At 52.4% G+C, this 12,267-nt stretch overlaps 1 protein-coding gene across 4 annotated transcripts in view; it reads left to right on the forward strand.

Moving 5' to 3' along the window:
- Positions 1 to 12,267, forward strand: part of C18H16orf96 (chromosome 18 C16orf96 homolog) — a 42,721-nt gene that overhangs the window by 15,512 nt on the left and 14,942 nt on the right. For all 4 annotated transcript variants that reach the window (XM_071084033.1, XM_071084034.1, XM_071084032.1 and 1 more), the window contains exons 3-7: positions 1,841 to 1,921; positions 2,067 to 2,153; positions 2,265 to 3,762; positions 4,514 to 4,599; positions 5,587 to 5,697. In XM_071084033.1, coding sequence (XP_070940134.1) covers positions 1,841 to 1,921; positions 2,067 to 2,153; positions 2,265 to 3,762; positions 4,514 to 4,599; positions 5,587 to 5,697 — 1,863 coding nt within the window. The remainder of the gene's footprint in view (positions 1 to 1,840; positions 1,922 to 2,066; positions 2,154 to 2,264; positions 3,763 to 4,513; positions 4,600 to 5,586; positions 5,698 to 12,267) is intronic.

Genomic DNA, 12,267 nt, shown 5'->3' on the forward strand with positions numbered 1-12,267 from the left:
AGCTGTTAGAAAAACAGTGCCTTCTCGGCCGGGCCTGGTGTCTCACGCCTGTCATCCCAGCACTTTGGGAGGCCGAGGCGGGCGGATCACCTGAGTTCAGGAGTTTGAGACCAGCCTGGCCAACATGGTGAAACCCCCGTCTCAACTAAAAATACAAAAATTAGCCGGGTATGGTTGCGGGCACCTTTAACACCAGCTACTTGGGAGGCTGAGGTATGAGAATCACTTGAACCCAGAAGGCGGAGATTGTAGTGAGCCAAGATTGTGCCACTGCACTCCATCCTGGGTGACAGAGCAAGACTCTGTCTCAAAAAAAAAAAAGGGTCGGGGGAGCCGGGCGTGGTGGCTCACGCCTGTAATCCCAGCATTTTGGGAGGCCGAGGTGGGCGGATCACAAGGTCAGGAGATCGAGACCATCCTGGCTAACACGGCGAAACCCCATCTCTACTAAAAATACAAAAAATTAGCCAGGCATGGTGGTGCGTGCCTATAGTCCCAGCTACTCGGAGGCTGAGGCAAGAGAATGGCGTGAACCCAGGAGGCGGAGCTTGCAGTGAGCCGAGATCGCGCCACTGCACTCCAGCCTGGGCAACAAAGCGAGACTCTGTCTCAAAAAAAAAAAGAAAAGAAAAGAAAAACAATGCCTTATTGGCCTGTCTCTTGGAGGTGTTTTTTTTTTTTTTTTTTTTTTTTTTAATGAGATGGAGTCTTGTTCTGTCACCTAGGCTGGAGTGCAGTGGCATGATCTCAGCTCACTGCAACATCTGCCTCCCGGGTTCAAGCGATTCTCCTGCCTCAGCCTCCTGAGTAGCTGGGATTACAGGTGCGAGCCACCATGCCTGGCTAATTTTTGTATTTGTAGTGGAGACAGGGGCTTCACCACATTGGTCTGGCTGGTCTTGAACTCCTGAACTCGTGATCCACCCCCCTCAGCCTACCAAAGTTCTGGAATTACAGGCGTGAGCCACTGTGCCTGGCCCTCTTGGAGATTCTTAATGTGCTTTTGCTCATTCAACACTCTGGGAAGTTCTGCAATACAGAAACTTGTTGAAATGCTATTTATTTATTTATGAGACAAAGTCTCACTCTGTTGCCCAGGCTGGAGTGCAATGGCACGATCTCAGCTCACTGCAACCTCTGCCTCCTGGGTTCAAGTGATTCTCCTGCCTCAGCCTCCCGATAGCTGGGATTACAGGCTCATGCCATCAGGCCCAGCTAATTTTTCTCTTTTTCCTAGAGGCGGTGTTTCACCATGTTGGCCAGGCTGCTCTCGAACTCCTGATCTCAAGTGATCCACCCACCTTTTTTTTTTGGTTTTGTTTTTTTTTTTTTTGGAGACGGAGTGTCGCTATGTCCCCCAGGCTGGAGTGCAGTGGCGTGACCTCGGCTCACTGCAAGCTTCGCCTCCTGGGTTCACGCCATTCTCCTGCCTCAGCCTCCTGAGTAGCTGGGACTACAGGCGCCCGGCTAATTTTTTGTATTTTTAGTAGAGACGGGGTTTCACCGTGGTCTCGATCTCCTGACCTTGTGATCCGCCCGCCTCGGCCTGCCAAAGTGCTGGGATTACAGGCGTGAGCCACCGCGCCCGGCCAATCCACCCACCTTGACCTCTCAAAGTGCTGGGATTACAGACATGAGACACTGTGCCTGGCCTGACATGCTTTTAATCCCAGCATTTCCCAAACTTGTTTGCCCATGGAGCCCTTTCCCACTCCCTGGGAAGCACTGGGTTTGGAACCTGTTCTTCCTTCTCAAGCTCTTAGTCAGCTAGAGCTGCGGGAAAAGGCAGGGGTGGGACAGAACCTGGACCCCCAGTCCATAGACTCGATTCCTTTGACAGGTACACCCAGAAAGAATGGATATCTTCGCTGAAGACTTCAAAATACAGAACCGGAAGATGATCTCACTGCAGCGGGAAGTGGTGAGGCCCACTCCTCCCGTGTCCTGGGTGCTGAGGGTACGGAGGGTCAAGAAGGAGAACGCAGCCTGGAAAGGTTTCTTTGCAGGTGTGGGGGGCACTGCCCCCTCCAGGCTCACACCCTTCATTTTCTACCCCTACCCTGCAGGCTTCTCTCCAGAATAAGTTTCAAACCATCCCCAAAACCGAGGACATGGTGCTCTGGAGTGGCCTCCATGAGGCCATGTTCGCTTCGGTGAGTGAGGAAGGAAGGGGAGGTTAGCAGGAAGCTGAGGAGCGGGCGGGCGGCTGAGAGTGGGAGGTGGGGATGGAAGCCAGCCGAGCCCCTCGGCCCCCTCTTCTGCAGGAAATTGGTTCATCACAGCTGGACCTGTGGCAGTCCATGGATCAGCTCCCAGAGGCTGCCCTGGCCCAGACCACCGAGTACCTTGAAGCTACTCGTGCCATCCAGGTCTCCGAACCTGTCCAAAACCCCCAGCTGCTGCAGACTGTCTGGCATTACGAGGTCCCGGAGCTCCTCCCGGAGGACTCGTCATCTGCCCAAGCAGTTTCTCTCAGCAGTGCCCAGGAGCCAGCGCAGCCGCCGGCCCTCACACCTGAGTCCGCACCTGGGCGCGCAACTGCATTTGCACCTGGGCCTGCACCTGGGACTGAACCTGTGCCAGGGCCAGAGCTGGGGCTGGAGCTGGAGCCTGTGCCTGCCCTGGGGCCTGTCCCAGGGTCCAGTGTGACACCTGGGTCCTTGCCAGCACCTTGGCCTATGCTTGGACCTGCGCCTGCCCCAGGTGCCCAGCCTCCACCACCAGGAGGCTGGCCTGCATTCCCAAGACGCTGGCCTCTTCCCCAAGGCTGGCCCAGGATGGGCTCTTGGCCTTTGTGGGACTTAGGTGTCCTGCGGCCAACTCAGCCTCAACCCTCCAGGGCCCCACCACCAGCCACCGAGTTTGCCTCAGCGTGGCCTCAACCACTCCAGCCATATCAGTCTCGCCAGGGAGAAGACCTCCAGCTCACAGCTATTCAAGAAAAGGGGGAGGAAAATGATGTCCCCATCCTGAGGGGCCTCCAGGAGAGGGCCCGCAAGGATGGGGCCCCCAAGGATAGAACTCGCAAGGATGGGGTTCCCAAAGATAGAGGCGGCAAGGATGTGGACCCCAAGGATAGAGGTGGCAAGGATGGAGCCCCCAAGGATAGAGGTGGCAAGGATGGGGCCCCCAAGGATAGAGGTGGCAAGGATGGGGCCCCCAAGGATAGAGCTCACAAGGATGAGGTCCCCAAAGATAGAGGTGGCAAGGACGGGGCCCCCAAGGATAGAGTTGGCAAGGAGGGGGACCCCAAGGAAGCACAGCTTAAGGCTCCCCGGTCTGCCTTTCACCGGCTGAAAACCACTGCTGCCATTGCCGCTGCCGCTGCCGCAGCCTATGCAGCCGCCGCATCCTCCGCTGCGCAGACAGCCAAGGTTGCTGCCAAGTTGGTCAAGGACTCCCCAGCCACCAAAATGGCCACCATTGCAACAGACACGGCTGCAGCTGGGCCCCTAGGGGTCTTTGCAGATGTCCTGGGTGCAGGGCCTTCCCGGGGAGCCACAGAATCCCAGGCCTTGGGCGATGATTCCGAAATCTACTACGAAATCCTCTCTCCCTCCTACTCTGCTGCCAGCATCAGTCCCGATACAGCCCTGTCCCAGGCCATGGTGGCTGCCAAGCAGGCCACAAGCCCTGAAGACAAGAAGAGGGCTGTCAGGTATTCCATGAGCCACATGGCCCAGATACCTGTCAAACACGACTCCCTGAAAGAAGAGTTTGCCCAGCTGTCCTTCAACCTGAACCAGCGCTTGAGTTATCTAGGTAGGCCTGGTCCGGCCCTGGGAAGGGCACAAGGGAGTGGGGCTCTCCCTGCAGCCTTTGAGAAGTACCTCCTGTCCTTCATCGGGCTCCACCAACAAAATCTACATTCCACCATTAGCCATTCATTCCTTTGCCTTAAGCATTTGGCTCTTACGAGTCTATTCTTTTCTCTTGAATGTACAGTGAGGTCTTATCGTAGGGCAAGGAGGCTGTTAGGGTCCAAAGTTGGCAACTGAGGAAAATGGCATGCCAAAATTAGTCTCCAAAACTCTTGTGGCCAGGTGTGGTGGCTCTTGCCTGTAATCCCAGCACTTTGGGAGGCTGAGGTGGGCGGATCACCTGAGACCACGAGTTCAAGATGAGCCTGACCAACATGGAGAAACCCCGTCTCTACTAAAAATACAAAATTTCCCGGGCATGGTGGCACATGCCTTTAACCCCAGCTACTCGGGAGGCTGAGGCAGGAGAATCACTTGAACCTGGGAGGCAGAGGTTGCAGTGAGCCAAGATCGCGCCACTGCACTCCAGCCTGGGTGACAGCACGAGACTCCGTCTCAAAAAATAAATTAAAAAATAATAAGTAAGTAAATAAATAAATAAATAAATAAATAAGTAACACCAGCTGAAAGGCCCAGTACGTTTCCACTGGGCAGTGCTGCCTGAGATGCTCCATAAGAGAAGCAGCTGGAGCCCAGCACAAACATCTTCCTCCATCCAAGTCCTCAGCAGCCACCCTGTCCTCTGCTTTCAGCCAATATGGGAGGCTCTGCCAGCCTTGGGACAACAGTGGACATGTTGCAAGAAAAGATTAGCAGCCTCCAGAAATCCAAGCTCAAGGTTAGTGTCTCTGGCAAAGGGCTTTTGAGGCAATTATGGCTTGAGGTGAGATGACAGAAGACTCTATGACTCCACCACCCTCCCAGGTGCAGCTGCGTTCTGTAGCAAAAGAGGCTGGGGGGAATTGAGCTGGCCACGAAGGCAGCTGCTGCCTTGCAAAGCGGATCCACTGGTGCGGGGGGCCCAGCAGGGGCTGCACGGTTCTCCTGTGTCTCAGGTGGCTGTTCAGATGGCAGGTGGGGCCAGTGCGGTGGCTCACACCTGTAATCCCAACGCTTTAGGAGGCTGAGGCAGGCAGATCACTTGAGCTCAGGAGTTCAAGACCTGCCTGGGCAACATAGTGAGATCCCTTCTCTACAAAAAAATAACAAAAATTATCCAGGCATGGTGGTGTGTGGCTATAGTCCCAACTACTCAGGAGGCTGAGGTGTGAGGATCACTTGAGCCTAGGAGGTGGAGGCTGCAATGAGCCAAGATCATGCCACTGCACTCCAGCCTGGGTGATAGAGCAAGGCCCTGTCTAAAAAAAAAAAAAAAAAAAAAAATGGCAGGTAGAAGGTACCCTGGTCTGATACCTTCTTTTTTTTCTTTTTTTTTTTTTTGAGATGGAATCTCGCTTTGTCGTCCAGGCCAAAGTGCAGTGGCGGAATCTCAGCTCACTGCAACCTCTGCCTCCTGGGTTCAAGCGATTATCCTGCCTCAGCCTCCTGAGTAGCTGGGATTGCAGGGGCCCACCACTACACCCGGCTAATTTTTGTATTTTTTGTAGAGACTGCTTTTGCCATGTTAGGCAGGCTGGTCTCGAACTCCTGACCTCAGTTGATCCACCCACCTCGGCCTCCCAAAGTGCTGGGATTACAGGCATGAGCCACGGCGCCTATCCTGGCCTGGTACATTCTTCTTGGCCTCAACCCTCCCTCAGGCCCCTTCCCGGCCATGGTGACCTCAGAAGCAGAGGCCTGGGGTGTCTGTGTCTCCCCCTTTTAGGAGGAAGAACTTGAGATAATTTGGGGCAACCAAATACAGGCAATGAAGGATTGCTACGTGACTTTGGACAAGGCAGTGGAGAAGCTGGAGATTCGTGTGGATGAGTTCAAGGTTAGGAGGCCTGGGGGGCTGGAGAAGGGCTGGCAAGGGGAGAATTCCTCAATCAGACCTTCCGACCCTTCCCAAAGGTTCTGCAGGAGGTGGGGATGCACGTGAGGCTGGGAAGCGGTGAGACTTTACTGGCATTTTACTGTGTGTAAATTATACTTCAATGAAAAGCAAACGAATCCCACCACCACCCCCCATCCATATAAACAGAAGGGCCTGGACACTGTTTGTCTTTTTGACCACTGTGTCACCTGCCCCTGGAAGGGCAGGGATAGCGAAGGCCCCATCACATTTGCTGAGTGACTCAATGAATGATTAAGAGAACTTCTTGTGCCAACTGTTCTGTTCTTACATTTCCCTGAGCCAAGTGGTAGAAATACTTACTGACATTTTGGGCTGGGTGATAAAAATTAAAAAATGATAATAAAAAAAATATTTAGGCTGGATGCGGTGGCTCACATCTGTAATCACAGCACTTTGGGAAGCTGAAGTGGGAGGATCACTTGAGACCAGGAGTTTGAGAAAGTCAGGGTAACACAGGGAAACCCCATCTCTACAAAAATAAACAAATTAGCTGGGACTGGGCACGGTGGCTGACGCCTATAATCCTAGCACTTTGGGAGGCCGAGGCGGGTGGATCACTAGAGGTCAGGAGTTTGAGACTAGCCTGGCCAACATGGTGAAACCCCATCTCTTCTAAAAAAATACAAAATTAGGCCAGGCGCAGTAGCTCACGCCTATAATCCCAGCACTTTGGGAGGCTGAGGCGGGCGGATCATCTGAGGTTGGGAGTTCAAGACCAGCCTGACCAACATGGAGAAACCCTGTCTTTACTAAAAATACAAAATTAGCCAGGCTTGGTGGCACATGCCTGTAATCCCAGTTACTCGTGAGGCCGAGGCAGGAGAATCGCTTGAACTGGGGAGGCAGAGGTTGCGGTGAGCCCAGATCATGCCATTGAACTCCAGCCTGGGTAACAAGAATAAAACTCTGTCTAAAAAATATATAATAATAATACAACATTAGCCGGGTGTAGTGGCACACACCTGTAATCCCAGCTACTTGGGAGGATGAGGCAGGAGAATCGCTTGAACCCGGGAGGCAGAGGTTGCAGTGAGCCGAGATTGCGCCATTGCACTCCAGCCTGGGCAACAGAGTGAGACTCTCTCAAAAAACAAACAAACAAACAAAAACTAGCTGGATGTGGTGGCTCATACCTGTGATTCTAGTGCTTTGGGTGCAGTGACTCACACCTGTAATGAGGGAGGATTGCTTGAGGCCAGGAGTTCAAGACTTGGCCAACAGAAGAAAACTCTGTCTCTACAAAAAAAAATTTATAAAATTAGCCAGGTGTGGTGGCACATGCCTGTAGCTGGGAGGCTGAGGGGGGAGGATTGCTTCAGTGTGGGAGGTTGAGGCTGCAGTGAGCTATGACTGTATCACTGACTCCAGCCTGGGTGACACAGAAAGACCCTGTCTCAAGAAAACAAAGCAAAAAGCAAAAAACTCACCAAGGGCTGGGAGTAGTGGCTCACACCTGTAATCCCAGCACTTTGGGAGGCCAAGGCAGACGGATCACCTGAGGTCAGGAGTTTGAGACCAGCCTGGCCAACATGGTGAAATCCCGACTCAACTAAAAATACAAAAATTAGCTAGGCAGGGTGGTGAAAGCCTGTAATCCCAGCTACTCAGTTGGCTGAGGCAGGAGAATCACTTGAACCCGGGAGGCGGAGGTTGCAGTGAGCCAAGAATGCGCCATTACACTCCAGCCTGGGCGACTAGAGCGAGACTCGGTCTCAAAAAATAAATGAATAAACAGCAACCCACCAAAGTTGTTTCCATGAAGTCTTCCAAGTCAGGGGGCTGTTGCTGGGATGCACTGGGGTGTGCTAGGGGAAAAGGGACCAAGGAGACCCATGGCGTATGGCTGCCCCAAGGTCGGCACACTGTAATCAGGCTGGGACCCACTTGAGGCAGCCTCGAATGGAAAAGAACTCATTAAAGGGGAACCAATTCACAGCCTATGAAGGGGTGGACAGGAGGGTTGGCTGTCTCTGGAGATGCTGGGCCGAGTGTGGGTGGACTGCACGCAGGAGTACGTGCTCAGACTGTGCACCACTGGTCAGGAACCAGGTTTCCTGCCAACACTGCTCTTCAGAGAGGCCCAGGCCACCATGTCCTGGGGTCATCTTGGTGCCCTTTCTCCATGGAGCTGGAGCCAATTCCATTCAGCATGTCCAGCGTGCACCCAGCATGGGGGTAAGCGGGGACTGCAGTGTCTGCTTGTGTGTCCATAGCTGTCACTTGTTAGAAAGACTCTGAAGCTGATGAAGGCCTGCCAAGCGTGCCAAAACAGAGCACGTCCCTGGTCCCAGGACCCTTGTCCCGGCTTCCTGGCTCTTGTGCTATCAAGATTTCATTGCTGGCCAGGCACGGTGGCTCACGCCTATAATCCCAGCACTTTGGAAGGGTGAAGCGGGCCGATCACCTGAGGTCAGGAGTTCAAGACCAACCTGGCCAACATGATGAAAACCCATCTCTACTAAAAATACAAAAAAATTAGTTGGGCGTGGTTGCAGGCACCTGTAATCCCAGCTACTTGGGAGGCTGAGGCAGGAGAAGTGCTTGAACCCGGGAGGCGGAGGTTTCAGTGAGCTGAGATTGCGCCATTGCACTCCAGCCTGGGCAACAAGAGCGAGACTCCATCTTGGGAAAAATCTCAGCACTTTGGGAGGCCAAGGTAGGAGGATGCCTTGAGGCCAGGACTTCAGGACCAGCCTGGATAACATGGCAAGGCCCCATCGCTAAAAAAAATAAAAAGATTAGCCAGATGTGGCAGCATACGCCTGTAGTCCCAGCTACTAGGAAGGCTGAGGCAGGAGAATCACTTGAACCCAGGAGGTGGAGGTTGCAGTGAGCTGAGATCATACCACTGCACTCCAGCCTGGGTGACAGAGTGAGACTCTGTCTCAAAAACTAAACTAAACTAAAATAAAATCTTACGATTTTGAACCACACAAATGGTTTGTATTACCAATAGTTAAAGAAGAAAAAAAAATGTAGAACTAGTGTAGGAATAGGCAGATCAATAGGCCAAGAAGGCTGGGCACGGTGGATCCCACTTGTAATTCTAGCACTTTGGGAGGCCGACATGGGTGGATCACTTGAGGTCAGGAGTTTGAGACAAGCCTGGTCAACATGGCGAAACCCTGTCTCTACTGAAAATACAAAAAAAAATTAGCTGGGCATGGTGGCACATGCCTGTAATCCTAGTTATTTGGGAGGCTGAGGCAGGAGAATTGCTTGAGCCCAGGAGGCAGAGGGTGCAGTGAGCCAAGATCATACCACTGCACTCCAGCCTGGGTGAGAGAGTGAGACTCCATCTCAAAAAAAAAAGAAAAAGAAAAAGAAAACGAAAAAAGGCCAAGAAGACCAGATGTAAGATTGCAAGAACTTAGCATATGACCACTAGAGGAAGGATGGATTACTCCACAACTCGTGTTAGGAAAACCATTTCGAGGAATAACAGTAACTCTTAGGTCCGATAGCAATCCTCTAGATGACAAATGCAGGATGGGAGCGAGATCTCATGACTGTGTCTCTGTCTTGCTCTCTACCATGTGACTTACATGTAAGACTTAGGTTTCCCAGTGTCGCCTGGGGTCTTGCTCTGTCACCCAGACTGGAGTGCAGTGGCCTAATCACAGCTCACTGCAGCCTTGAGCTCCTAGGCTCAAGTGATCCTCCCACCTTGGCCTCCTGAGTAGCTGGGACTACAGGTGCATGCCACCATGCCTGGCTAATTTTTTTTTCTTTTTTGAGATGGAGTCTCGCTCTGTTGCCCAGGCTGGAGTGCAGTGGCACAATCTCGGCTCACTGTAACCTTCACTTCCTGGGTTCAAGTGATTCTTCTGCCTCAGCCTCCTGAGCAGCTGGGACTACATGCGTGCGCCACCATGCCTAGTTAATTTTTGTGGGTTTTTTGTTTGTTTTTGTTTTTGTTTGAGATGGAGTTTCACTCTGTTGCCCAGGCTGGAGTGCAATGGTGCAATCTCAGCTCACTGCAACCTCCGCCTCCCGGGTTCAAGCGATTCTCCTGCCTCAGCCTCCCAAGTAGCTGGGATGACAGGCGTGTGCCACCACACTCGTCTAATTTTTTATTTTGAGTAGAGACAGGGTTTCACCATGTTGGCCAGGCTGGTCTCGAACTCCTGACCTCAGGTGATTTGCCCACCTCGGCCTCCCAAAGTGCTGGGATTACAGGCGTGAGCCACTGCGCCCTGCCAAATTTGTGTATTTTTAGTAGAAATGGGGTTTCACCATGATGGCCAGGCTGGTCTCGAACTCCTGACCTCAAGTGATCCGCCCACCTCAGCCTCCCAAAGTGCTGGCATTACAGGCATTAGCCACCGTGCCCAGCCAAAATAACAAGATTATAAAACATGAATATAGCCTGGCATGGTGGCCTGCACCTATATTCCCAGCTACCGGGGAGGCTGAGGTGGAAGGATCACTGGAGCTTGGGAGGTGGAAGTTGCAGTGAGCCAAGCTCACACCACTGCATTCCAGCCTAGGTGACAGATGGAGACCCTGTCTCAAAAAATAAAAATAAAAAGCATAAATAAGGCCAGGTTTGATGTCTCCTGTAATCCCAGCACTTTGGGAGGCTGAGGTGGGAGGATACTTTGAGCCTAGGAGTTCCAGACCAGCCTGAGGCAACATGGTGAGACAGACCCCTGTCTCTGCAAAAAAAAAAAAAAAAAAAAAAAAAAAAAGCCAGGTGGGTGGTGTCACCTGCAGTCCCAGCTCCTCCGGAAGCTGAGGCAGGAGGCTTGCTTGAGCCTGGGAGGTTGTGATCTGTGAGCTGTGACCATGCCACTTTACTCCAGCCTGAGTGACAGAGCAAGAGCCTACCTCAAAAAATAAAAATAAAAATAAATTAAAATAAAGAGGAGGAAACAAGAGACTCCAGCAGAGAAACTAGCCCAAGCCTGCTGGGCTGGGAGGTGGCCTGGTGTGCATGCGGTTCAGAGCCCAGGCTTGGGAATAGACGTTTCCTGGGTTTGAATCCTGATTCTGCCACCTGCTGGTTGGATCAGTTCCCTACGGTTGCTGCGGCCAATCACTCTCAGGGGTTCTGGAGGCGGGAATTCTGAAATCAAGGTGTCATAGACTGTGTTCCACCTGAAGGCTCTAGAGGAGCCTCCTCGCCTCTCCCAGCTTCTGGTGGCTCAAGGTGTCCCTTGGCTTTGGAGCAACTTGGATGGAGGCTGGGGCCATTATTCTAAGTGAAGCAACTCAGGAGTGGAAAGCAAAGACTGCACGTTCTCACTTGTAAGTGAGCTAAGCCATGGGTATGCAAAGACAGACAGAGCGGGATAATGGACACAGGAGACTCCGGATAATAGAGAGAGGGGGAAGGATAGAAAACTACATATTGGAACCAGGCACAGTGGCTCACACCTGTAATCCCAGCAGTTTGGGAGGCTGAGGCAGGCAAATCATTTGAGGTCAGGAGTTTGAGACCAGCCTGGCCAACATGGTGAAACCCCGTCTCTACTAAAAATACAAAAATTAGCCAGGCATGGTGTTGGGTGCCAGTGACCCCAACTACTCAGGAGGCTGAGGTGGGATAGTCTCTTTTTTTGTTCTTTTTTTTTTTTTTTTTTTTTTGAGACGGAGTCTCACTCTGTCGCCCAGGCTGGAGTGCAGTGGTGCGATCTTGGCTCACTGCAAGCTCCGCCTCCCAGGTTCATGCCATTCTCCTGCCTCAGCCTCCCAAGTAGCTGGGACTACAGGTGCCTGCCACCATGTCCGGCTAAATTTTTGTATTTTTTTTTTTGGTAGAGACGGGGTTTCACTGTGTTAGCCAGGGTGATCTTGATCTCCTGATCTCGTGATCCACCCACCTCAGCCTCCCAAAGTGCTGGGATTACAGGCGTGAGCCACCGCGCTGGGCCAAGTGGGAGGATCTCTTGAACCCTGGAGGCGGAGGTTGCAGTGAGCCGAGATGGTGCCACTGCACTCCAGCCTGGGTGACAGCCTGTAAAAAACAAACAAACAAACAAAAAACCAAGTTAAAGATACCCATTCACTTCTGTTGACACCCCAGTGGCCACACTAAGCCATAAGGGAGGCTGTGAAATGGAGTCTTGATTCGGGGCAGCTGGGTTCCAGCTGAAAGTCCAGAGTTCTGTTCGTAAGCGTGAGAGGGAGACGCGACAGGAAGAGAGAAATAGAAGCCTGTTTGCAGCTTTGCAGGAACCGTGGCCCGACCCTCTGGGGAGCAGCTTCTGCTCCTATTACAGGGGGGATCTAGTAATTGGAGAGAGGGTGGAATTCATGGGGGCAGTTGGTTCTTTGTGGAGTTGTGAGGATGGGACATGAGGTTTTCCCCTAACACTTGGGCACAGTGTATGAGGCTATGATAAGTTGATAGTAGACTGGAATTCCTGCTGGGACCCCAGGACAGATCAGAAGTGATGAACATGCCTTAAACATCCAGGGAGTGAAATCGTCCACATTGGTTTGGGTCCAACTCCCCGTGGAGGAAAGTTCCTATGACACCACCTC

Source organism: Macaca nemestrina, chromosome 18 (genome assembly GCF_043159975.1).
Source record: "Macaca nemestrina isolate mMacNem1 chromosome 18, mMacNem.hap1, whole genome shotgun sequence".
Lineage (NCBI taxonomy): Eukaryota > Metazoa > Chordata > Mammalia > Primates > Cercopithecidae > Macaca > Macaca nemestrina.